Genomic DNA, 26,189 nt, shown 5'->3' on the forward strand with positions numbered 1-26,189 from the left:
GGGGGGGGGAGTTCACAGTGATTTCCACTGGGGGTAGGGAAGTGGAGGGGGAGGGTTTACAGTTGTAGATAATGTTTTTACCTATGATGTTCAGTGTATGAAAAAATGCAGCTATTCATTTTGTGTAAAAGTTTTTCAGACTTCAGATTTTTCAGACTTCAGTTCAAACTATGACTTCTCCTTGCTGCCTTTTAGGTTCAGACAGTCCTCTACTGTGTACGATTGGAATGTATACCAACAGTACAGGGAGGGACTCGTGTCTTCACTGTATGGAGCGCTACATCTGCTTTGTGGGAGAGGCTCCCAGGATCTGTCCACAAGGTATGAGGTTCAAGTATTTTCAAGCTGTATATTTTTTTTGGGGGGAAGGCTCAGTTTTTTTGTTTGTTTTTTTCTTTCTGTGTTGATAAATTCACTGGAAGGGCAAGCAGTTGTTTTCACATCTTGAGCATGAAAAACCTTTTGCGCAAATGATTACTTATATGACACAGAAATTCATCTTTAGTTGGTTTTTTTTTTTTTTCTCTTTTGATAATTTCACTGGAAAGAGCAAGCACTTCGTTTTCACATCATGAGCACGAAAAACCTTAACTGCGAATAATTACTTGTATGACACAGAAAGTCATCTACAGAAATCTTTTAACTGATGTCGTAATACAAATCCTGTTCCTTTTTTCCCTAGCTTTAAAGAATTGACTGCATATTGACCACCATATGACAGAGATGTAATAGCCCTTGGAATAGTATTGTCGGGCACTCTAGTTTAACTTACACCTCCAAGAAAGCCAAACCTCCTAAATGGAGACTTGAGGGCTCGTAACACTACAGAGAATACCCTTGTAGGAAAATCTATTACTTATAAAACTGTACGATAGAAAAAAATGTAAAACGAAGAGAATGTTATTGTCAGTGTGATGAGTGGACGTAATAAACAAAAAGACAGGATTTTGGTTTGCTTAATAGGACATAGATGAGTTGTCCCTTGTTATAAAACATTCGTGAAGGAGTAATATAATGTGAATAATGTTGCAGACATGCTGTGGGTATACTAGTTGTGGTAATGCTTTCCATTCTTAGAGCAGGGTAAACATAGTTCAGCTTAAATGAGCTCCCTGGTTTGGTCTGTTCCAACTAAGATAAGAAGTTGTTGTCTGGAAACCTGCACATTGGTGTGGTGTTTCACCACATACACATAATCATGCACATGTGCGTGCACCCCATACATACATACTCTCCCATACATCCTCTTTTCCACACATATTTTACAGATACACACAAAATATATGCTAACTCTACAAACAGACCCTCAGCCACATGCGTACGATATAAATTAACTATTATTATTGTTAACAAAAATAAAGAATAAGCTAGATACGCAATCAATATTCTGATAGTAATCTACTTAGATTGCTTTCATTCTTTCTCTTATCCTCATCTGTATCTAATCTCTCTCTCTCTCTCTCTCTCTCTCTCTCTCTCTCTCTCTCTCTCTCTATCTCTCTGTCCTTTTCTTCCTCCCACCCTCTATCCACCCATGCACCCATTCGTCCATCCATCCATCTATCCATCAGTTTATCTGATTGAAACTGTGCCACTTAGTTTTGAACCACAACTCTCCTCCCCACCATGCAGGAAGCTACTGTGTGGCCAGCACAGCCCTCATCCCGGTGACTATACCCACACCGTGTCCGACCGGTACCTACGGCGCCACCGATGGACTGGCCCAGGAGACAGATTGCTCGACCTGTACAGCTGGCAATTACTGTGAAACAGAGGGTGAGTGGGCTTAGGAAGCAGCGCTGTTCTGTTGCAGTATTCAGTTTTCAACGACTCTCAAGCTTTGGAAGTCACTAAACGTTGGCGGCCTTTTCTTGCTAATGTTACCGCTGAAACCAGGTGCCCCCCACCCCTTCAATCGCAAATATCTCGACATTTATTCAACTTAAATGGGTATTTTTTTCATTGAAAGATAGGTAAATGAACAAGCTTTAAGATGATATCAATAACTTCACATGACCAAAAATTGACCAGTGCCTGATTCCACCAGGTCGTGACACAATTGAACCTGCTTTACCACTCACCTCTCTATCGTGGTCATCTGTACTAATGGCCACTGTTCTATGACACCCTTGTGTTTTAAAAATATTTTGTAACCTGTCCATAGTGGTCTCTGTCCAACATGGTGAGGATCAGTCCTTTTCACAAGTCAGCCTCAAACACTGCTTGTCATAGCAATCACTTGTTACCAAAGATTTCTGTAAGCCTGTCCTCAGATTGGGTGTGTCCATTCACTCAATGCCGAGATGCTCTCGTAATTGATAACATTTTGATAGCATTGAAATGGAAAGATAAAATTAAAATTTCAGATCTTAAACCTTTAGTTGACTCTTTTAAGTTTAGTAAGTGACCATAATAACTCAAACCTTGTCGACCATAGCAGCTACCTACCAACAGTGGTTACTTTTTTCTGTGATTTTGAGTAACTATGTTGGACAGTTACGACTGTATTATCTGTGCTGTTTGGTTTGTATCTTATGCCCTGTGTTATGATACGCATGATAGGGCTAATAATACCCAGTGCCCATGGGCACGATTGGTGCGGTTTGGTACGGTTTGCTAGCCAGATTTATGCTGCAAAGTGGCTATCTTTGCACAACCTGATTGCCCGACTCGTGGCCTAAAAAACAAACATGTTTATTTTCAGGCGACGAGTTTGGCAATCGGGTGGTGATCGGTTTGCCAATCACCCAAAGGGCACTCTGTATAAGTAGGCTCTGTTTGATTATAGTTGAGGAGAGAAGGTCCGTATTTCATGCCCTGTGCTTGTGCTATGTGAGTGGGCTTACTCCTTGAGATGGAAGAGAAGGGCAGTGATATAAAATAAGGATCATTAAAGGGCCAGAAAAATGTAAGACAACAAGCAGTAAGAACAGATGAATGGTTTCCTTGATCTGTACTTGAAGACAAGTATGGAGGATGCTAAGCTTATTTAGTTCTTTGGGAACATGGAAAAGAATATCCTTTAGTTTTAGTAAAAGTTTTACGACACTTGCAACACGATAAGGTCATATAAGTACCAAAGATTAGAAGTGTTACAAGAGAGTAACACACACAAAAAAGGAGGAGGAGAGAGAAGGGCGATAGTTTTTTTTATAGGAATGAAGGAGCAAAATACACCAGAGCACCTTCCAACCACCAACAAGAATATCCTTGTCTCTGGCATGAGGTGTTGGACTTGCAATGAAAGTGCTATATTTAATTTTCCAGCTGGGGTGGATTGTACTGCTGTTATTTCTTCTCTTCCAAAACATGGAGCTGTGGGTACCTCAAAAGAAGTAGTGAGTAATTCGTAACTGTCAGCTTGCCAGTTTTCACTTATGTAAGCCAAATTAAGGAAATCGAAATAACCTGAAAACTCTATAAATACTCTGAAAGTTGCCCTTTGCCAGTTTTCCTACCACTTTGTCAGCAATTTAGATCACTCTAAAATTATCAAATTATTTAGATGAGCATTCCATGATGCATCATCATCATCATCATCACTACCTTTCTCACCCTGCACCATGGCGGGTATAGGCCACAAACAAACACCTTTCACTTATCTCTATCCTGAGCTTGCCTTTTGATGTTTAACATGTCTTCCCACTTTTCTGTACATCTATTTCTGTGATTCTTCTCCTGGTATTCCATGATGCAATGGGTTTATTTTATTGATTGTTCTGTAAATTAAAGGTTAATGACACTCATATGACCTTATGCAGCTGCGAGACAACTTACTAACCTTACTAAAACAAACAAACACTGTTAAAGGTTTTTTTCAGGATTTTTTAAAATGTCACCAGGTCAGAGCAATGTCACAGGGCCAATCAGTGCAGGGTTCTGGTCCCTGCGTGGTTCAGACGTTCCATCCCCTGCTGACACGGACAACCCAGACCGAGGAATCTGTCCCAAAGGTTTCTACTGTGTGGAGGCCAGTACTTACCCTGAACCCTGCCCATCTGGCACTTACGGGTGAGTGCTTGTTGTGTATTTGCGTTATATTCATCACAACCTTGTGTGTTCCCAAACCACTGATGTAGCTTCAATTTTAATGTTTAAGTCTAGGACCATATTATATTGTAGTTATTTTTGTTTCTGTACTGCCTATAACTCAGTACCTCTGCTGCTGTAATTTCACCTTTCTGCTTGATACTACTAGCTGAGAGCTTCCAGTAAGATGTTGGTTTTAATAAACACTATATCTTTGCTTCAGATATGTTTTCTTTCAGTGTAAAAACACGTTGGATTGAGTTGTACACCACTGCATCTGTATCATTGAACAGGATTGTAATGTGTGCGTTTTATGTGGAGATGCTAAGTGTTTGTATGTTGATGTTCTGGTATATCCACTCAAAATGTTCTTGTAAATCTATAGTTTACCCTTACCTTACCTTACCTTACCTTACCTTACCTTACCTTACCTTACCTTACCTTACCTTACCTTACCTTACCTTACCTTACCTTACTTTATTTTACTTTACTTTACTTTGCCTTGCCTTGCCTTGACGTGCCTTGCCTAATCTCACCTTACTTTGCCCTACCTTACCTTACGTGACCTCACCTTATCTTACCTTGCCTTACATAGCCTTGCCTTGCCTTGCCTTGCCTTACCTTACCTTGCCTTGCTTGACCCTACCTTGTCTTACCTTACCTTAACTTACCTTACCTTACCTTTACTCACCTAATCTTAAAACAATTGATGTTCACTCTATACCGAAATGCTTCCAGCTTTGCCGTCCAGTATGATGAGCTAAGTGACTGCATAAGCTGCCCCGGTGGCCACTACTGTCCCTACCAGAACATGACCACCGATGGGCTCAGCTGTGATGCCGGTTTCTACTGCTCTGGGGGCTCTTCCGAGGCTGCTCCTTTGGGCCAGGCTTATGGAGACGAATGCCCTACAGGTAACACTCCAGTACATTCTAATTCTTCAACGCAATGCCTTCACGCTGCATGACAGATATTATCGCGACCTCAGTTCTTTCTTGTCCTATCTCCATTCTTTTAAACATTGAAAATGTGCCTTTTTCTTAAGCTCACTCTTTGTTATGAACTGTTTTCACTGTTATTAAAAATGGAGATAGGACAAGAAAGCACTGAGGTCACGATATGGCAAGTTTAGGAGTCTGGAACATTTTCCTCCTTTGTGGATTGAATTTTTTTTTTCTTTTGTCTTGACACTGACTTGCTCCTGGGCGGCTATCTAAACCTCTTTATTTCCCTTTGATGAATATATTTATGGGTGCATGTTGCTTTCTCCCACCCTGCCATCCTTCCATCCTCCCATCCTCCCTTTCTCCCACCCCTCCATCCTCCCATCCTTCCTTTCTCCCATCTTTCCTTTCTCCCATCCTTCCATCCTTCCTAACTACATCCTCCCTCCCTCCCTCCCTCCCTCCCATCCTCCAACACTTTTTTCCTGCCAAGCCCCCATCCTCACACCCTTACATCCTTTCATCCTTCAACCTTTCCATCCTCCCATCCTTCCATCCTCCCACCTTTCCATCCTCCCACCCTTCGGTACTCCCACCCTTATATCCTTTCATCCTCTCCTCCTACGTCCTCCCCCCTCTCCGTCTACCCATCCTTACATCCTTCCTTTCTCCTCCCACACTGCTTCCATCCTCCCATCCTTACATCTTCCCTTTCTCACCCCCCCCCCCATGCTTCCATCCTCCCATCCTCTCACCCATAGTATATCCTCTCATTCCCTCCCCAGGCTACTACTGCCCATCAGGGTCCTCCGCCCCTCTCCCCTGTGTGGCCGGCAAGTACACAAACAGAACCCGTAGCTTCACTTGCCTGGACTGCCCAGATGGTCACTACTGCCCACAAAACACCAGCGACCCTATCCCGTGCCCTGAGGGATACTACTGTGGGCCTGACACTGCCATCGCCACCGCCAACCCTTGCCCTGTGGGGACATACAATAATGAGACAGGGATGAACGAAGTCTCCGACTGCATTGCTTGTTTGTCTGGGTAACACTTCTTTTTTGTAATCATAAAAGTCTTGGTAATTTACTTGTAATCATAAAGTTCTTGATAACTTACTTGGTTTGAACAGTTTCTAATTTTTATAAGTTTTACTTGTATTTGGGTTAGCAAGGGGAGCCTTCAATTTTCGTGGAAGATGGAAATGTTTGTGTTTGTTTGTTTGTGTATGTGTGTGTGTGTGTCTGTGTGTGTGTGTGTGTGTGTGTGTGTGTTTATACTCATTATGGGATTTTTTTCATTGCTTTGTATACTAAACATGAAATTACCTTAATTGTCTGTTAATATAAGTGGTCGTTTGTGGGTGTGTTTAGGTGCTGGAAATGTATCTGTGTGTGTGTGTTTGAGTGTGTGTGTGTGTGTGTGTGTGTGTGTGTCTGTGTGTGTGTCTGTGTGTTTGTGCACGGGATCTCACAAAGTGATCTTTTTCTTCCCAATGTGTACGCTGGATATAATTAACCTAAATTGAATGTAAAAAAATAAAGACTGACAAAGGTCTTTAATTCTCTCTCTCTCTCCCTCCCTCCCCCTCCCTCTCCCCTTCTCTCCCTACCCCCCCTCTCTCTATCTCTCTCTCTCTTTCTCTCTCTCTCTCTCTCTCTCTCTCTCTCTCTCTCTTTCTCTCTCTCTCTTCCCCTCCCTCTGTGCAATAGGTTCTACTGTGGTTCTCAAGGCATCGCTTTCCCCGTTGACCTATGTGGAGCGGGCTGGTACTGCACAGGGGGCGCAGTCTCCGCACAGCCTAGTGACCCGGCCCAGGGTGGTCAGTGTGAAGCAGGAAACTTCTGTCCTGAGGGCAGCTCTGCCATGGTCCCCTGTACACCCGGGACGTACTGCCAGGATGCTGGTGAGTGGAATGACTTTATGTCATGACTTCGTTGTTAACCCTTCCAGCCCCACGCAAGTATATTTTTAGCAGCGCTTGTACCTCACACCGTCCCAAGAGTGTATATTCTCAGTTTAGGTGGGGCCACCGAATTTACGCATATTTCAAAATTAGCCAACCTAATCCATTAAACTTGAATGTTCATGATATTTATTCATTTACTTTTAGACATTATATGTTATTATCTAAACCTCATTACAAAGATACTACTTTACCTTTTAGAATGAATGCCTCTTTTTCTGAAATACTGCTGTATTGGCTGGGACTGGGGCTAGGCAGTACACAAAAATGGCTGGACTGGAAGGGTTAACCTTTCTCGACAACAGCTCAAATAACTTGATAAAACAATGTAATGGCCATGTTGGGAGTGATTGTCTCCCAGCCAGCGCTCGCACCAGCAACAGAAATTAGTATACCTTAAAGTTTGAGCTACTAATGCACCTGTACATAAGGTGCTCCAACTAATTTATTTTTTTCAATCTGAACTTTTTTCACTAATATGCCGCAGCAGATTACACAACACAGATATGCACATCACATTTATTCAGAGCCATCATCATCCTGTCTGATGAATCCACCGAAATCTTCTACTTCTGTGTCAGAGTTGGACAAATCGATTGAGTGGTGTTGAGGAAAATGTATCAATTTTTTTATGTTTTAGGTTTATGCCAAGAATATGTAGGTAAAGGAGTTACTCTCCTGCAATAGGGAGACTGCAAATAAGCCGCATCGCCGGGCTGAGGCGACCATCCCCAATCCGACGGGTCCCAGGTGGCGAATATGAAACAGCCACTGTAATGGAGGTTAGCTGTGAATATGTTGAATAAGCAGCCCCGAACCAACTGGCGATGCTCTTACCAGGATGGGGTGAGGTGGCAGATGGTCACCCCAGCCCGGGAACGAGTGATCATCTTCCAACTAAGAACAGAACACACAAGACTGAGACTACATACGTACAGATGTTTTAAACTATTACAATCACCAAAATGCCACTGCAGCGAGGCGGACCAAACTGTTAAACACATTCTTCAGCACTGCAGAACACACAGGGCCCTGAGACAGGAAACATGGCCAACCCCACTACAAGAGAAGCTATACGAGCTGACAGATGAACTGAGTAGGACTGCCCAATTTATGACAGATACCGGAGTTCAAGTGTGATGCAATTAAGAAGAAGAAGAAGCAGCATCGTTCTTTAAGCCGCAGGGTATAATTAAAGCTGAGGAAAAAAGTCGCAATGTATAGCTCAAACTTTAGGCTACTGTACTCATGAGAAATATGCTTGTAAACTAAACCTGTCCAACTTCCCAGGAATGTGATTAACATTCTCTTAACGTTTGATTAACAGAAGTAAACACAATTCTTTTTTTGCTTGCTGGGCAATAGTATAAGTGGCTGACTTGATAAGCCATGTAATTCTATTCCCTGCTTTGTTGCAGCAGGTTAAGGTTAAAATGTTTGCAAACGTTACCACTTGTAGCATTAAAAAGATAAGTTTCAAGCTACAAACTTTTATTACCCACCAAGATTTTTAGAAAGGAATGAAGATATAATTTATGAGGATAGATCTACATTTGTTAAACGGGCAAGCAGATATTTCTGATTGATGAAGAAAACAAGTAAATTCAATATTGTAGCTTCTAGCTACTAGACATGCTGATTTACGAGAGTTAGGGAAGGTTCAGCTCAGACGTGTATTACTTTTACTTTAGTTACAGCGTAAATCTTATGTTTGTTTGTGATGTGTTCATTCAGTTTTCTCATATTCTTTTTTGTGATACCCGAGTTCATGTTTGTTTCTCTGCAGAGCTGTCTGCACCAACTGGCAACTGCAGTGCTGGTTACTACTGCCTTGCTGGCTCACCGACTGCTACCCCCGTGGGACAGGCTTATGGTGAGGGACTTGGCATAGAAAATATGGATTTTATGATTCAATGTTAGTTTTGGAAAAAATATTTAGTGATGAAAGACTTCCACTACTGGAGAGTTAACATCCATTTCTTCACATCAGCTAAAAGGAACTGCCCTCAGTTTAGTGTCAGTTGACCTTGATGTGGCGAAAAAAATCCTCAGTTGGTACGTTTTCTGCCTAGGTCTAATTTGAAGTTACCAATAAAAGCTTCCTAACAGAATGAGAAAAATTGTTGTCTCTTTTAGTCTTTGTATTTAACAAGCTTTTTGAATGGAGACCTCTTTGAAACGGCAACGGATTTACCTAGGTGTCGTAGTGAACATCAAATGTTTTACATACAAATATGAAATCTATTGAAGTAAAAACCAGAAATCAGCTTGTTTATGTGTTTAGCTTGTGTGTATGTATGTGGCTATTAACACTCATGCAAACAGCTATGCTGACCATAACTATATTTTGCAGTGAGAGGCAGCTGCTATCGTTCTTATTTTTAAATTTTTAAAAATTCCTTGCCCATTTATTAGAGATTGAAGCCATCTGATTAGTAAAAAAAGTGCGCATGATAGTGTCCAATAGTGTATTACGTGCATTCTTAGTATGACAAGAAACTGTAACTGATAGAGATTCAAGGATTATAGATGTAAGTCATTGATCTGTGAGCATAGATGATTTTAGAAATAATGGTGGTGATGAGTGATGATGTGGGGCTGCATTTTAGTAATGTTAGCGTTAGTCCTATCTTCCTCTGCTCCAATGAGTCACGAAACTGTTATTATTATTACTATTTCCTGGAATTACTTTCTATGTAGGTTCTGAGTGTCCAGCTGGTCACTACTGTCCTGAAGGCAGTTCAGCCGGGATACAGTGTCCACCCTCAACATATCTGGACACCACAGGCGCACAGACGGAGGCCGAGTGTCACACGTGTACACAGGGCTCCTACTGCGCTGGTAACGGCAACACAGCTGTGTCAGGGCCGTGTGACGCTGGCTATTACTGCCCCAGTGGCATGAACATGTCCAGCCCTGCCGAGTACACTTGCCCTCAAGGTAATGGCTTGGGGATCTCATTTAGTGTTGGAGAACTGCCCCTGTGTACAGTGCTTTAAAGTAAATTGAAGTGTGGTTATGTGATCCTTAAGTGTAGAATAAATTATGATATAAATCTATGTGAGATGTGCTGACAAAATGAGTTATTTCTTCTCAAATTCAAGATATAGATACATCACTCTTATAGGTGAAATTTTTACAATTTATATGCACAAAGTAATTGAAGGCATGTAATAGTTAAAGAATATGACATCAATAGAAAATCTACAAATTTGACCCTTGTGTTGATTTTTGGTCAATATCTCCATCTGTGGACTGCGCGAAGTAACTCATTTTGTCAGCACACCTCACATTTGTATATCAGCATTAGTTTTCTGTCTGGTGTTTGGTGACTGGTATGGATTCTGGTGAGGTCCCGTTATTTGATGTCTACTCTTCGCTAAAGGCAGCCTTAATTTTGCTGATCTGCTGTAAAAAACATTTCATTTCTTATCTCATTGATTTCTCAGCACTGGACTTAGTATGGTTTGCTTCTTTTATTTTTGTTTACTGTGGAGTGTAACTGCTATCGTGCTGGCTCATTGTAAACGGCCCTTTTGTACTTTCCTGTCCATGCTGTGGTCATTCAGCGGTCACTCTGGTGGGGTTACTCCTTCCATGTCTTAGTGAGTTTTTTAAAGTCCTAGTTTGCTTCTGGATACTTGAGTGATATAATAGGGTAGAAGAAGCTGTATTCAAAAGTCTGATAAGGGTGTGAGTTTATATAGAAAAATGAGAATGTAATTATGGGTCTTTATGTTTGTATAGGTCAGAATTCCGTGTAATTGGGAAAATGAAGTTGTTTTCATTTCATCAAGTCTTATCCAAAATATCTTTAGGTCTAAGAGCTATAATTATAACAATAGGAATTACTTTTGTGTTCTTCTTATCTCACATAGTTTCATATCTCCTTGTTTCATCACGACTGCTTTTATTGACCACTCATTCTCAAAAGTTCTAACTTTACAAAATCAATGTTTGTGGACATGTTTCTCTTCCCAGGACATGAATGTCCGAGTGGCAGCCACTCTCCCGTTCGTTGTGCCGGAGGCTCATACCAGGATGAGACGGGTCAAGGGTCATGTAAGACTTGCCCAGCAGGCTTCTACTGCGACAGCACTTTGGACCCAGTAGTCCTGTACAATGGCACAGTCTGCCCTGTTGGTGAGTTCAGTGGTCCATAGATTATTATTTAGATTTATGCACTTTTATACTGCTTTGGGCTGTTTTATGTATGTAATTATTTGTGTTTTTTTAAAACAGTTTTTCTGTTTGTCCATTCTTGACTTGCGGAAAGTGTGTTGAACTTGTACCGTATTGTGCCACTATCAATTTATTTAAAGTTGTTATCTAATGATCAAAAGCTTTTATGTCTCAGATGTGGCTCATTTCATGGCGTACTCGATATGCATCATTTTCTAAAGTGGGGAGAATGCTGTGATATTTCTCTTGTTGCGTCTCTGTTCATTTGCTGTCTGGCCTGTCACAGCATTATTGTGAATGTTTCTCAGTGTGTCATGAAGCTGTGCTGTGTCCAGTATCCATTCATCTGTGTATTATCTTCAGTCGCTGTCTACCACGTGTTTAAATAAAGCCAGCTTGCCCAATATGGCTGTACATCATACTTTTTGACAGTATCTGAGTCCTGTTCCACAATGTATAAAATGTTTGTTGAAGATGCTTCATAAAACAACAACTAAATGTAGGAAGCTACTGTTGACTCTGTATATAAATTATTGAACTTTTGCAACAGGGTCTTTCCAGTATAGAATTTGGACAGAAACAATCCACCTTACTATGTCTTTTCCCTCACACAGGCCATTACTGCCCCAGTGGCACCAGCTACGCCACCCAGTTCAGATGTCTTGCTGGTTCCTACAGCAACAACACAGGACTGCAGGCTGCTGCCCACTGTACCCTGTGCCCAGGTGGCTACTACTGTCCAGCAGAGGGTCAGACAGACTACAACGACGTCTGCCAAGCTGGGTAAGTGTACTTGAAAATGGTGAAATGGTATGGATTTAACACCTCTATCAACATAGAATAATAATAATAATGATAATTGCCTTTATAAAAGAACATATTCATGCTCTATGCGCGTTACAACTATTAGGTTATTAAAGAGGTGGGGCCTCTGAGTTTAATGTCCATCTCCGAAAGGACCGAGCCAAATGGGAATTTTGTGTAAAATGCCTTTGCCAAGGACACAAGGTTGGACCGAGCTGTGCATACATGTGATACTGATGCAGTTAGGATGTGAGGTCAACGTCTTCCTTTTGGTAGCAAAATTTAGGCCGCAATCCTGCCATGCAGCATAAATGTTTTACAACAGCTGTGAATCGTATAGTGGTCTCAATTCAGTACGTGCTATTGTCGTTGTTGTTCATTTAGAGAATCATTACTTTCTCTCCCAAATCAAGTGCCTAGAAGTCTTTAGTTTTAGTTGTTGATCCGTTTTAGTTTCTTTTCAGAGGCTTGTGTCTGGGTCAGGTGTAGGAGGGTTGCCATACTAAATGACATACATTAATCAACAGACATGCATATTGTTCAAAATTCCAAGCTTGTTTCTTAATTTACCTAGGATGTGCCACTTGTGTGCAATGCAGACAAATAGAGCAACATTCTGCCATCCTGTTTAATGGACATGAGGCAAAGCTTTATTTTTTTTTTTTATGAATTGATTAATTTATTTTGGGTAAGTGGGAGGGAAATGTTGTCCATAGTCATAACACAATGATTTCCACATAAGACTTCATATCTCTGTTTATAATGTATGTGGAGCTTGGAGGTCTGACACGACACCTGTGATATGTGTTTACAATTTTGAAATTAGTATCTGATGAAAGGTCGTTGAGTTGTACTTTACAGGTAGACAGCATGGCTATCACCTAGCATAAGTTATGACTCAAGTAATACAAAAGAAGTAAAAGAAGCAGACTGCACCATAGTTCCCAGGAAGCGACTGATAGATTAACTCTTAATCTCTGGCAAGCTGTTGCCAGTGGCTCGGTGTTGGAACCACTGTGCAGGTGAGCCGCTCACAGCGGCTAGGCGCTTTCCTTTACAACGACCTCGACATCAAATTACTTTTCAGCAATAGGCCTTTTTTGCTGGGAGTTCATTCATTAGATGAAAAAACTAAAATAATACGTTCTGTTGTTTTGATGTAATGACGTTTTTGTCAATTTTAGATTTGGTACCAAAAAAGGGCCCCAGCATAGTGGGTCCCCCCCCCCCCCCCCCCCCCGCCCACACCCCCTCAGAGATAGAGAGTAAAAGCATGCAGTTTTTGCCTATAAATGGGACAAAGCTACAGTATTTCTACGTTTTAAATTTAGCACTGAGCGATACAAGGTTTCTTGAAGTTTGAACCTTTAATATCTCTCTTTCAGATTCTACTGCCGGCAGGGTGCTGCCTCTGCCTCTCCAGCCCAAGGGTATGATGCCGATGAGTGTCCCAGGGGTCACTTCTGTCCGACACAAACAACTGAACCCCAGAAATGTCCTCAGGGGACTTTCTCTAATGACACCAGACTCACTGACCAATCTCAGTGCATGAACTGTACTGCTGGTGAGTCAAGATATTTCAGTTGTCTACCCTTTGACTTGAATGGATGATTATTTCGTGTAATTTGTATTTGACATGCTGTTTTCAAAACTACATGTTATGTTTGTATATTGTGAATGATTTAACATGGCATCGATAGAAAATCTTCAAATTTGACCCTAGTGTTGATTTTTGGCCAATATATCTAATTGTGGATTGTGAGAAGTTACTCATTTTGTCAGCATGCCTCACATTTGTGATTTGGTAAATTCACATCCTTTCTTCATTCTGTGTTTGCCTAGGCTTCTATTGTGCGGAGACCAACCTGACAGAGCCCACTGGTCCATGCAGTGCTGGCTACTACTGCCCTGAGGGCTCCGTGGTTGCCACACAAGTGGACTGTCCTCCGGGCTACTACTGCAATGAGAGCAGTGCTGTGCCCACAGCTTGTCTCAAAGGTAACAACAGTTAGTTCTCTTGCTCTTCTCAGTGGAGACGATGTGCAACTGAAAGGGGGGGGAGGGGAGTGGCATCGTTAGCCTAATGTTTAGGCTACTAGACTCATAATCGTAAGGTTGTGTGTTCGAAGGTTAGAGCCTCAGCTCGGTCCGATATTGTGTCCTTGGGAAAAGCACTTTACACAAAATTCCCATTTGGCTCCGTGCTTTCAGAGATGGACGTTTAACTCAGAGAAATAACCTACTAGTGTTGATAGAAGCGTTAAACCCATACCACTTTTTTGAAAGGGGCAAAGGCAGATGCCAAGAAACTGGACAAAACTTGTAGCCTATACAATAGAAGAAAAATGCAAAGGATGCATCGATGGTTGAGTGAAAGACTCTGACAAACATAAATTATTATATTGTAAAATTACGTTTGTCGGAATCTTGCATCTAACCATCAACCTGTCTGCAGAGGGGAATTGTTTTTCATTTATGCTCCATAAGGAGTTAAAAAGCAAAAGGAGAGAGAGAGATATTAATTTTGGAGCTTATCAATTGAAAGTTACTTTATTTCTATTTCAGTTTGTTTATTATTTATAAGATATTCATTATTTCAATGTAAAAAAAAAAAAATTGATCTCATATTTTCACAAACAGAGCAATATTTTTGTTAATGAAAAATCTCATATTTTAGTAAATAAGAAATGTAATACATTTATGAATGAAAAATCTCAAATTTTAAATAACGGAAGTCTCAAAATGGTGCTTCCCTTTTTTCTCAATTTCCATACCAGTTTCCTGTCTCCCCAGGGTAAACATAATAGTAGCCTATATCTATATTTTTATTGCCCTCAGAAGATAACAATGTCAAACATTCATTTGTCACATTGACTCAATCATGTTATTTATAACTTGTTTTCCCCTCAGGCACCTACTCCAACCAGAGCAATGCCCTTTCAGTGTCCGAGTGTGACCTGTGTCCAGGTGGCTACTACTGTGAGACGGACGGCTTGACCACACCCACAGGGGAGTGTGAACCAGGTGCGTGCATGCGGGGGTCAGCCATTTTCTGTTGTCAATAAAATATTACCTGATTAGCCGACTTGCTCACAGCAACAAATGGGAGAGGAAGATGTGCAGCTAAAACAGCACCTGGACATGGATGGCTACTGCCTCTATATATAAATTATTGATGGTCAAGGAAGATGTGCGCTTGTAATGTAGAACAATCTCCATAATAATGGGGCAAAAAAGAGAACAGCGACAGTGTTAAATTAAATTACCTTTATATTGGAAGTTACGATAATATCTCTGATTAGAGATAGCCCTCAAATTGAGCTCACATATTAGGCAGAAGTTTCAATTTCAAAACGGAAATTGAAAATAAAGCAGCTTTTAACGTGCTTATATTCCTATTCTCGTTTTGTTCTTGGTCCCAAGGATTGCAGTACTGCTCATACCTACGTATACCTTAACATGGTATCTTGACCTACACCAAAGTGGGCATTGCCCTACCTGTAGGAAACATTTGGTTTCGTTGGTGTGTATATTTGTTTGGTTATAGAGAAAACTCTCCTTGTCTTTAAAAGAAACTGAACAAAGGGCAAAAACTTTATCGATTTTCTCAAAACTGCATTTTTCAGGAAAGCCTCCTTGTGCTTAAAAGCAACCAATCGTTATTTGACATTTCCATTCATTTTGCTTTTTTTTACCTTTGTATCTAGGTTACTTCTGCCCTGAAGGCTCTGTGTATAAAGATGCAGTTGGAAACGAGTGCCCAACTGGTCATTTCTGTCCTGGAGGCAATGCTGCAGCTCTGCCTTGTCGGAATAACAGTCACGTGAGTCGGTCCCTGGAAGCTGTTGTTGTCTGATGGCTCTGAGCTCAATTGGTGGTCTATTTGAAAACACATTTCTGTGTGCATTTTACTGGGAAAATGTTAATTTAAGGCAAAAGAAAATAAATTTGCAGTTTCTAAGGACTCTCAGGCTTTGGAAGTCGCTACACTTTGGCGGCCATTTTCTCCCTAATTCTACCTCTGAAACCATGCTACCCCCACTTCCTTCAATTGGAAATACTTTGAATTCTGTTTATGATAGTTCGGCGGTTTTTTTCATAGAAAGCAAGGCAAGTGAATAAGCTTTCAGCCTGATCCCACCACGTCATGACATTTTTTTCAACTTGTTGCACGGGAAGATTGGGTTCTGATGTCATAATGTATATTTAAGCAGGACTAAGGTAGGTTAGTAGTGTACAGTGGCTATAGTTTGTTTTTTCAGGAGACATGGCAAGGTGTTCTTTGTGCATTCTCTGGCCTAACCAGTTTTGTCTGATACATTCAGAATGTTTTTGTATTCTGGTTCCCTGTAATGAATTTTGATAAGGATTTTGAACACTAGAAATCTATTTAACTTTTTGATTCTTCTCATTTAGGAATTCATTAATCCATAGTGTCAAAATTCATTACCAATCTTTATATTATGAGTCTTGGGACTTTTTCAGTGCTTACAAGATATGAACAATTAAAAAGAAGACAGCTGAGAACGAAGTTTTGTTTACCATACCATTGTTATAGTTTCGAAGCGTGAATAAATCAAATGTTCTATGTGTTTTGTTTCCTGTCGTGGCAAATATTTTCAAGTGTGATCCCTGCTCCCAGGTCAACCACACTCACGCCACTGCCTGCTATGACTGCCCAGCCGGCTACTACTGCGAACTGGCCGGTCAGTCCATCATCTGTCCTGCGGGCTACTACTGTCCGGCGGGTACTGGCCTTGACTGGCAGGCGTGTCCTCGTGGCACATACAGCGACGTCCCTGGTCTGTATGAGGAGTCGCAGTGCAAACCGTGCTCGGCCGGAAAATACTGCGATGCGGAACATCTCACTGCTGTGTCTGGTAGGTAGCTTGAGAAAAGTTAATAGTGCATGATGATGATGATAAAGATGATGATGACAGAGGCTGAGACGCTGACAAAGATGAGTTGTATTCTTGTCTTAATGAATACGATGTAGTCGTATACAGTTCTGACTATACAGTATACAGTATATAATTCTGGTATGAGTGTTTACAGAATTACTTCTCTTTTTTTCTCTCTCTCTTTCTCTCTTTCTTTCTCTCTCTTTTTCTCTCTTTCTTTCTCTCTCTCTCTCACTCTTTGTGTCTCTCTTTTTCTTTCTGTCTCACTCTCTCTCTCTCTGTCTCTCTCTTTATTTCTCTCTCACTTTTTCCTCTTTCTGTCACTTTCTCTCTGTCTCTGTCTCTGTCTCTCTCTCTCTGTCTCTCTTTCTGTCTCTCTCCCTCCCCCCCCTCTCTCTCTCTCTCTCTCTCTCCCTCTTTCTCTCTCTCTTTCTCTCTCTTTCGCACACATACACACACATTTTTTTCTCTTCTTCTGTCTCTCCTGAATAAATTCTTCTCCTTGTCCATCTCTAAATTTGTAGATCCTTCTCTTTATCTCATTCATTCACTCAAAATCATAAATAAAGTCAGCATCAAAACTTTTACATAACATCACAGACACACAACATTTTTGAAAATGAAAAGACACTTTCAAGTCTTGAATCCTTACAAACAGAAGGTTCACATACCTTTACTATAATGCTCTTTGGCTAGCTTTTTTTTTTTAGTTAATTAAACTAATCGATTTCCTTGAAGGATATACAACATGACAGCCTGCTATGGTATCAAATAAATTTTAATGCTATCATTAGTAATGCTCTTTGGCTAGGTTTTTAAAAAAAGTTAAACTGAAGTGATATTTTTTGTCCTTATTGATTTTTATAAAGAGCTGATGTTATTTGTGGTAGTTTTGTCCCTTGATTCATTGGAATGTGGGTTAAGAAAAATTGAAACCTGGGCTAGTCTTCCTAATTTGATCGATTGTTTTTTCTTTTTGCTTTATTCATTAGAAAAGAGGCAATTAGGTGGAGTTTTTTGTTTTTGGATTTAAGTTGGCCACTTGAGATGTGTTCGTATCGAGAGGTGTTAGTCACTGATGGTGAGTAAGTCACTGGAAGGGTTATAAACACTTTGCGGTCATTTGCTGCAATAATGTGACGGTGGAAATTGTCCATTCAAGTCACTGCTCCAGGCCTGAGAAGTGCGTTGCAGTCACTCTCCTGGCTGGGTGACCAGACGGGGTATTTTTTACTGCTGGTTTTGTGACTGCAAAGTGTTAATCACTGATGGTGTGTTAACCATTGGTGGTGTGTTGTGTTTTCACAGGAGACTGTGCGGCAGGCCACTGGTGTCTGTCCGGTATTGATCGTGCGTATCCTGGGGGAGACAACCAGACCTCTCCTTTGAACAACACCTGTTATGATGATAGGATGGTGGGAACTGGTGGCGTTTGCCCTGTCGGCCATTACTGCCCAGGGGGTGTGGCCAGTTACTTGCCTGTCCCATGCGACAATGGGACCTATGCTGATGTTGAAGGACTTTCGGCTTGCAAGACTTGTCAACCAGGTGAGTTTTGAAGCTCTGTTTTGTTGCTATTTTTCTCTTCATTTCTTTCTCACTTCACCCATCTTTTTTGTGTGCATTTTTACTCTTTGTCTTCTACTATAGAACTTTTTTGTCCTCTGAGGTTTGTTCTCTTAGAAAATATGTTTTTTATTAGAAAATGACGCAATGCTAGCAATTCATTGAAATTTATAGGTGTCGTAAGAAAAACGTATGCTGAGATCTGTGTAAGTTTGTTTTGTTCTGATTATTTACGACTATATGTAAATATGCCTAGTACATGGTCATCTCTCTCTCTCTCTCTCTCTCTCTCTCTCTCTCTCTCTCTCTCTCTCTCTCTCTCTCCACAGTAGAATTGTAAATGGACTGATTTATCAATGTCATGCTCATACTGTGCCAGAACAACATAGGGGGAACTGCTGCTTTTTCTTTCCTCATCCTTACTATCGTCATTTTTCTCTCTACTTCTTTTATATGTTTGTCACTCTCAGGTGAACTGCTATATATGAGGTGCCTTGATAGTCAATGCAGAATTTCTGCTGTTGAGGTTAGAGAGGTGAGCAGAGTAAGCCTGATTCCCTGTTTGGACTTCTCTGTTGACATCCACCCCTTGGCACTCATATGTCCTTATGCAGTTGTGAGCGCTGTAAAACCTTACTAAAACACACAATTGTACACAAGGTGTCTGTTTTCTTTCATCCCTCCTCAGGCTACTATTGCCCAGTGAGTACGGCCAACTACACCGACTTCCCATGCCCAGCTGGTCACTACTGTCCAGCAGCCACTCAGTGGTGGAATGACTACCCTTGTCCAGCTGGAACCTTCAGCAACATTACACTGTTGACAACTGACGCTGACTGTTTGGCTTGCACTGGTATGTCCTTTTAATTACTATTTTTCATATTTTTTAAACTGACATTCTCAAGATTTTCCTTTGATGATTATTTTTAATTTTTTTGAGTCGCAGAGGATGAAAAAATAGTATGAAGTTTTATTATTTGCTTTGTTATTGTGTTGAAGCTTAAAGTTGAGAGAGTGCTGCTCTTGAGTTGAAAGTTTAAGGTGAAAGTAAAGTCTTGACTGAGAATTATGTCAGACCTTTTGTCTATTTCAGTGCTGCTGGCTAATAACATTGTGGCTGTCTAGAGAGTTGACAACTCTTTATGGACTTAACACCCTTATATATCTTTTTGTACAATGGGAGGCAGTTTACAAGTTTCACACTTCTTTTTGATTCACTGAAAGTTTTGACATTCAAAGCAACTTTGTAGTTTTAGAAGTTCTTATACGATTTTCAAGGCTCACTTTTTCCAGATTTTTTGGGGGTTTTTTTCAAGTAAGACCAGTTCATGACACATTACTCAGTTATATTATTATAGCAATGAAAATAAATTAATAGCTTTTTAAAAAAGTGGTGTCATATGCTGGAATTGAATTTTTGCTTTTATTTAATAATGTTATTATGAAAAAGACTACTCTCAAATTTTTTATTTTCAGACGCTTATGTACTTTATTATTTTTCAGACAATCTCTCTCTCTCTCTCTCTCTCTCTCTCTCTCTCTCTCTCTCTCTCTCTCTCTCTCTCTCTCTCTTCCTCTTCTCTCTCTCTCTCTCTCTCTCTCTCTCTCTCTCTCTCTCTCTCTCTCTCTCTCTCTCTCTCTCTCCCTTTTTCCCAATCCCGCTCTCCAAGTCCCTTTCTCAAACCCTCTTCATCAATCTCTATGTTTGTTTCCAGGTGGTTCCTACTGTGGTCAGTCTGGCCTGACAGAACCGTCCGGTCTATGCGATGCAGGCTTCTATTGCAGCGGGAGCTCCAGTGACCCGCGACCTAGTGGTGTTGGAGGTAGTGAATGCTCCCCAGGCTACTACTGTCCTCAGGGAGTTGCTGCTCCTATTGGTGAGTGAGCCTTTATTCCTTATTTTCTTTTTAACTGATTCAGCCGGCAGTGTTGCTCTCAGCGGCTGACAGTCTCTTGTGTTTTGACACAGAGCCGCTCAGAGTAGCTCTTATCTATTGCTCCCTTTTTTTCACATCACATTCCTCTCGTCTTTTTGCCTGACTGCTTACATTTCAACCCTTTTTTCTGGTTTCATTGAATAGTATTTTGTATTCTGAACATTTTTGTAAGCCACACAAAGGGTTTGATAAAATTTAGATATCTCTTTATTAATTTTGTTGTGAAACCACCCGTGAGGTCACAACACGGTCACGAATTATTTGCGTCCAGAGTCAAAATTCACTGCGATCTGAATCAGTTAAGTTTGATCTGCTCCTATTGTGGGCTGATGTGAGGAGCAAATACTGCCAAACCAATAAAGATCAATGCATTTGGAGGCAGGGGGCCATTACAGCAGGTTGGACTGTATTGTTATCTCATCTCTTATCACTGGCATCAAGTTTAATTCTGTTTAATGTTTTTCTTGTAATGTTACCCCATTAAATGAGTATTAGAACTGAGGAAATTCTTTATAGTATGGTAAAAAATAGAAACTTGGACAGTGTGAAAGTATATTCTTTAAGCCTTATGAAATCGTACACTGTCCACATATATCTATATATATCTATCTATATATATATCTCTCTATAAATATATATATATATATATATATATATATATATATATATATATATATATATAAATGTGATTTGTGTGTGCATCACAGAATGCGAACCTGGCAAGTACTGTGCCAACAGCCGTCTTAACGACACCTCCGGGGATTGCCAGGCAGGCTATTACTGTCACAGGATGGCTGTGGTGGCCAACCCCACAGATGGGAATGTCACAGGTAGGATTACTTGTTTAATGCATGTCCTGTTCTTTTAAGTATAAGAGGTGATTTGACGATGTTGCTCACCTCTGAAAAAAGAGGCAAAAAGAACACAAATTCTTTGATTTACTCAGTTCTGTTATTCAATAAGGAATGCTGGTAGAAATGAAATGTTTGGGAATTTATAGAAGTGTAGAATTTGTAGAAAAAATCAGTAGCGCAATGTCTATTATGAAGTGATCTTTTCATTCTCAACTGTGGCCTTTGAGCCACGAGTCTAGTGTGGAGCTTGCTTTGTTTGATTGTCAATCTAAGCATCAGGAGCTACTGAAATAAAAAATAATTATATATTTTTTGGGTTTTTTTCAAACCCTGTGTAGTATTGGCTTGAGAGTTTCCAAACTTCAAATTGAGAATACCAAGTAATCGGTTATAGAGATATATAGGCTAACCTCATAGCCTCACTCATGGTAGGATTTGCATTCTTATACCAACAGCTTTTAGGTTCCTTTACTGTTGTTTTTTATATTCTTTACTTGTAAGAAATATTCTGGTCTCTTTAATATTATGTTTATTGTTATGTTCCATTCATTTTGACTATCTAAATAATTATTTATTATAGAAATTGGAGAAACTAGTTTTTTGATTTTTTGGGGCTTTCTATGATGTCAAGATAAGATATTAGTACTTCACATAGTATTGGTGCTGGTTACTATCCCATAAAACGTACTCCAGTAGCCTCCATTCCTGTGTTTTTTTTAAAAGAAACTTCTGTTTTTTTCTGATCCCCCAAGGTGACATCTGTCCTACCGGAGCCTACTGCCCCATTTCGTCATCAGCTCCGACCCCGTGCCCAGCTGGGACTTACGTGAACGCCACTGGCAGCTCTGACCCAAGCCACTGCCTCGACTGTACTGCTGGCATGTACTGTGACGGTTCCGGAAACTCTGTTCCCGACGGACCATGCCTGGAGGGCTATTATTGCCCTGGAGGTCAAAGTTCACCTAACTCCCCAGACCTGAATTGTACGCTCGGTCACTACTGTCCCGAGGCGGCGTCGGCCCCCATCCGTTGCCCCTCGGGGTCATACCAGGATGAGACCGGTCAGGCCCTGTGCAAGTCGTGTCCAGCTGGCTATTTCTGCGACAATACCATGCAGCCAGTAGTGCTCTTCAATGATTCTTATTGTCCTCAGGTTTGTGGTCAATATTCTTCTCTGATTTCTTTCCCTTCTCTCCAGTGAGTGCCTGTGTCTATGATGTAACGGTTATAAGGCTCTTTGACGTTGCACACAGTAGACTCAAATTCAGTCTCTTAGTGTGAAAGTTTGCTTTTTCAAGTAACTCAGTGTTTCTACCAGGTCGTTATATGGTTGCACAAAGGGGTTGTCCCACAAAATGCTGTTTTGAGAAAATCGAAGGTTAAGTTTTTGCCCCTTTTTCAGTTTCTTTAAAACAGAAGGAGAGTCTTCTGTATAACCAAACAAATACACACGCCAATGAAACCAAATTTCTCCTATAGGTAGGGCAATGCCCACTTTTGGTGCATCAAGATTTCTAGAAACCCCCCGAAATCTGGATAAGCCCGCTTGTTTCCTTACAAGTGACCTTTATATCTTGCTCAGTTCTCATTGACTTTGACAGGCAGTTTATCATCTCTGTCTTCTTTTTTCTTTTTTTTCTATCCTGTTTACTGTGGTGACGAGATCTAAGGATCTCTGACGTGAGAAATTTGTTGTCTTAGGGTATTAAACAATACGTGCTAAGTGTTTTTCCTTTGTGTCAGTGGTGATATATTGTCATTGGTAATTACTGGAAATCTGAGTGTGTTTTACAGCCTTTCTAGGTATTTGTAATATATTTTTTTGTCAAAGGCTTGCTGTTTTAGTCACAAAGAATTTCATAGTTTACAACTTGGTTGATGTTATTTTTAAGGTATGGGCTAATTGTGAAGTTTACGGTATCACCTACTTTTTCATCCCTTTATTATCAATTTAATCTTCTTAAATAAAAACAAACTGAATATTACATGTTAAAACCCACCACACGTTTCTCTTTCAGGGATTCTATTGTCCTGAGAACACCACCATGGCCAACGAGTTCCCCTGCCCACCAGGAACATTCAACAACCTCACACACCAAACAGCATTATCTGACTGTCAGTCTTGCACTGGAGGTTTGTCATTATCACTTCATATGCTGTGCCATGTGTTTTGTTGATGTGGCGTGTTTATGTAGTGTGTTCATGTGTCATTTATTGTATGATGACATAATTGAACAAATAATAGCAATTTTAGGATAGTGAGTTTTATTTAGTAAGTGTTTTACGGCACTTGCAACACAAAAAGGTCACAAAGTGCCGAAGATTAGGGGTATTACAAGAGAGTAGCAGGCACCAAAAAGAAGGAGCAGGGATAAGGACAATAGATGTTTAATAGGAAAGAAGAAACAAACCACACCAGAGCACCTGCCAACGACCCACGGATATTGAGTACTGTTTGCATTGACAACTATGAGTTGTTGTTGTTGTTTTTTTTACATGAAGCCTTCAGAAAAAACGTTTTTGAAAATTAGTAGGTGGATTTCATCTTTCTGTGTTTCAGAATGTTAGTATTGAAGCCTCACTATCACATTTGAGGTGACTGTGACTGGGTATTACCCTTTAATTTTGTCCCTTCAAGCAGATTTTATTTTCAGCATTTTTGTTGTTGCAAGTACAAGTGTTCATTACAGTTGCTCACAGTTTGTTTCTGCAGCTAGGGAATACTTACTGCTGTTGTGAAGGCTGCTCTTTATCTTACCTATGACAAACTCAGTTGGTCTCACGTTAAGAAATGTGTCTTTGTCGTGTACAAGAGTAGTGAATCTGTCTTCACAAGATATGGAATGCTTTGCTAAGTACTTTAAGAGACTTCAAATCCTTTGATTCATTTTAATGTCAGCTGAAGTCATTTCTGTTTTTAAGATAATAAGATGAACATTTGGAGTGATTTTCTTTTGGTCAGAACACAACGTTTTACGTTACTGTTGTACTTTGTATTGTAAAGTGCACATAGCCTGTGTACTTCTATCGGGGCAGAGCACTATATGAATGTCATTTATTATTTATTATTATTATTATTCCCTTCTTCTTCCATTTGTGAGGCGTGCTGACAAATGAGTTATTTCTCACAATCCATGAATGGAGATATTGGCTGAAAATCAACGCATAGGTTATAGTTAGAGATTTTGAGCAAATGCCATTCTCTTCAAGAATAGCATGCCATTTATCATTTCATAGGCCATACTAATAAATTGTAAAAACTCAGCCTATAAATTTGACACACGGCGTCACTTTTCGCCCGCTTCTGTTACTTTTAGTTCGCGTTACTCGGCAGCCCGCCGGAGCTTCCCGGCTCGGGGTCACGGGGTTAATAAGCCCTGAGGCGACTTTGCCGGTGTCGGTTAGGAAGTTCACATTTTTGGTTATGTTTAAAACTATATAACTTCTTCCCCATCCCATATAGCAAACCATTACGCAGATATACTAAATGCTCAATGTCTAGAGATTTATTCTGCGTTAGAATGGTTAATTTCTGTGCCTTAGTTTTTGTTCTAGGCAAGTGTTTGTAGAGTACCCAATTTGTCTTATTCTAGTTACAAACTTATGAATAAATTATTGTTAATTTTTAAAAGTCACGACAGATCTCTCCAAAATCTGTGTTAAACTGACTACGAATATCATGTCTTTTACCATGAGAAATCTTAAATCTGCGCGAGTAGAAATAGTCAAGTTATAAGAGGATAAAGATGCACATCTGCATTTTTTAACTGAAGACGATCAGCGCCAGCTCTTATTTTACTAATAAACAAGAGAAAGTTACTCTGCGTTTGTTCATGAATCATGCTGTGTCTGTGGCAGCCTGCATACAACTAAAAAGATATAATATAGAATCTAAGCGATTAAAAAACCCACAAAACGTGTAAATACATGGGTAGAGATAAACTTGTACGGAATAAAAATAATGACAGCTAACACATTCATTCTTAGTTTTTGTGTGGGAAATATGCGCGGACACAATTATGAATGTAAAGAAATCAGTCACATTGTCAGTTATTGCAAATGGTCATAGAAACGAAAAATAAAGCTGGAAAAGTCTGATACTAATTCAGGGTCCCTGGAAAGCTAGAAATTATTCTTATAACCCAATTACGAGAAGTCATCCCTATTATTCAGTCAACTTACAAAACCTAGACTTAGCGTTTTAAGAAAAGTATGGAATTTCTGGAGTGTAACAGATACTGTTCGTGTATTAGATCTACATTGAAGATGTATTCTAGCACTAAAATCGATTTGTACTTTTCATAGAGAAACTTAATGGTGACTTTTATAAACTTTTGAGAAAATATGTGAATATTCATGATTATATTAGACACATAAAGTTGTATTTGGAGGAAATACTTCATAGCGAATTGTGTGCCCGATGAATAAAGTTGCAGAATTACAGCTTTTTATTATATGCGCAGATACCATCTTTTCTAAGTATCTGCACCAAAGCTATTTCGTTCATGTTCCAAAAGTTTGACAGATTTTAACGAGGCCTTCTTTTTATATTGATTTTTTTTCATTCACGCTAGTCAAAAAAACAAAACAATTTAGCATTGCCAACTCCAGCGCGTCTAACGAAATGACCAGACAAGTTACAACGTCGGTTCTTTTTTGAGTCTCAAGAGCAGAAATGCATGCTTTGGGTGCACTAAATGAGAATTACCATAAATACAAGGATACACCTTAAATTGTACGTTGAAAAGTACCAAAAATTAATTCGGCCCAGACAGAGCGCCGACAGGGAGCTGACCCCCGTGACCCCGACGTGATAAGGCGCCCGGCGGGGAACCCCCCGCGGCAACGAAAAATTCCACTGCCGGTGCGCCGTGGACGTATATATTTCCATTAGGCAAACATCCGAGAAGTAACTCATTTTGTCAGCATGCCTCACATTTGTGGTGAAACGCTGCCGTGATCATGAAATCTTGATGCACATTAGGACTCAACATTGTGCACTCCTC

The 26,189-nt window shown here is 40.3% G+C and overlaps 1 protein-coding gene across 1 annotated transcript in view; it reads left to right on the forward strand.

Moving 5' to 3' along the window:
* The window catches only part of LOC101857262, a gene marked incomplete at its 5' end in the record, with an annotated part of 202,740 nt that overhangs the window by 51,404 nt on the left and 125,147 nt on the right, over nucleotides 1–26,189 (forward strand). The window contains 21 exon segments of the mRNA XM_013085073.2: nucleotides 196–321; nucleotides 1,633–1,776; nucleotides 3,843–4,011; nucleotides 4,768–4,943; nucleotides 5,759–6,020; nucleotides 6,686–6,879; nucleotides 8,726–8,812; nucleotides 9,640–9,879; nucleotides 10,921–11,082; nucleotides 11,736–11,904; nucleotides 13,311–13,489; nucleotides 13,768–13,923; nucleotides 14,836–14,949; nucleotides 15,633–15,748; nucleotides 16,568–16,805; nucleotides 18,135–18,374; nucleotides 19,081–19,245; nucleotides 20,108–20,269; nucleotides 21,037–21,159; nucleotides 21,936–22,336; nucleotides 23,202–23,316. Of these exon segments, the coding sequence (XP_012940527.1) occupies nucleotides 196–321; nucleotides 1,633–1,776; nucleotides 3,843–4,011; nucleotides 4,768–4,943; nucleotides 5,759–6,020; nucleotides 6,686–6,879; nucleotides 8,726–8,812; nucleotides 9,640–9,879; nucleotides 10,921–11,082; nucleotides 11,736–11,904; nucleotides 13,311–13,489; nucleotides 13,768–13,923; nucleotides 14,836–14,949; nucleotides 15,633–15,748; nucleotides 16,568–16,805; nucleotides 18,135–18,374; nucleotides 19,081–19,245; nucleotides 20,108–20,269; nucleotides 21,037–21,159; nucleotides 21,936–22,336; nucleotides 23,202–23,316 (3,738 nt within the window).

This window comes from Aplysia californica, unplaced genomic scaffold (assembly GCF_000002075.1).
Source record: "Aplysia californica isolate F4 #8 unplaced genomic scaffold, AplCal3.0 scaffold00341, whole genome shotgun sequence".
In the NCBI taxonomy this organism is placed as follows: Eukaryota; Metazoa; Mollusca; class Gastropoda; order Aplysiida; family Aplysiidae; genus Aplysia; species Aplysia californica.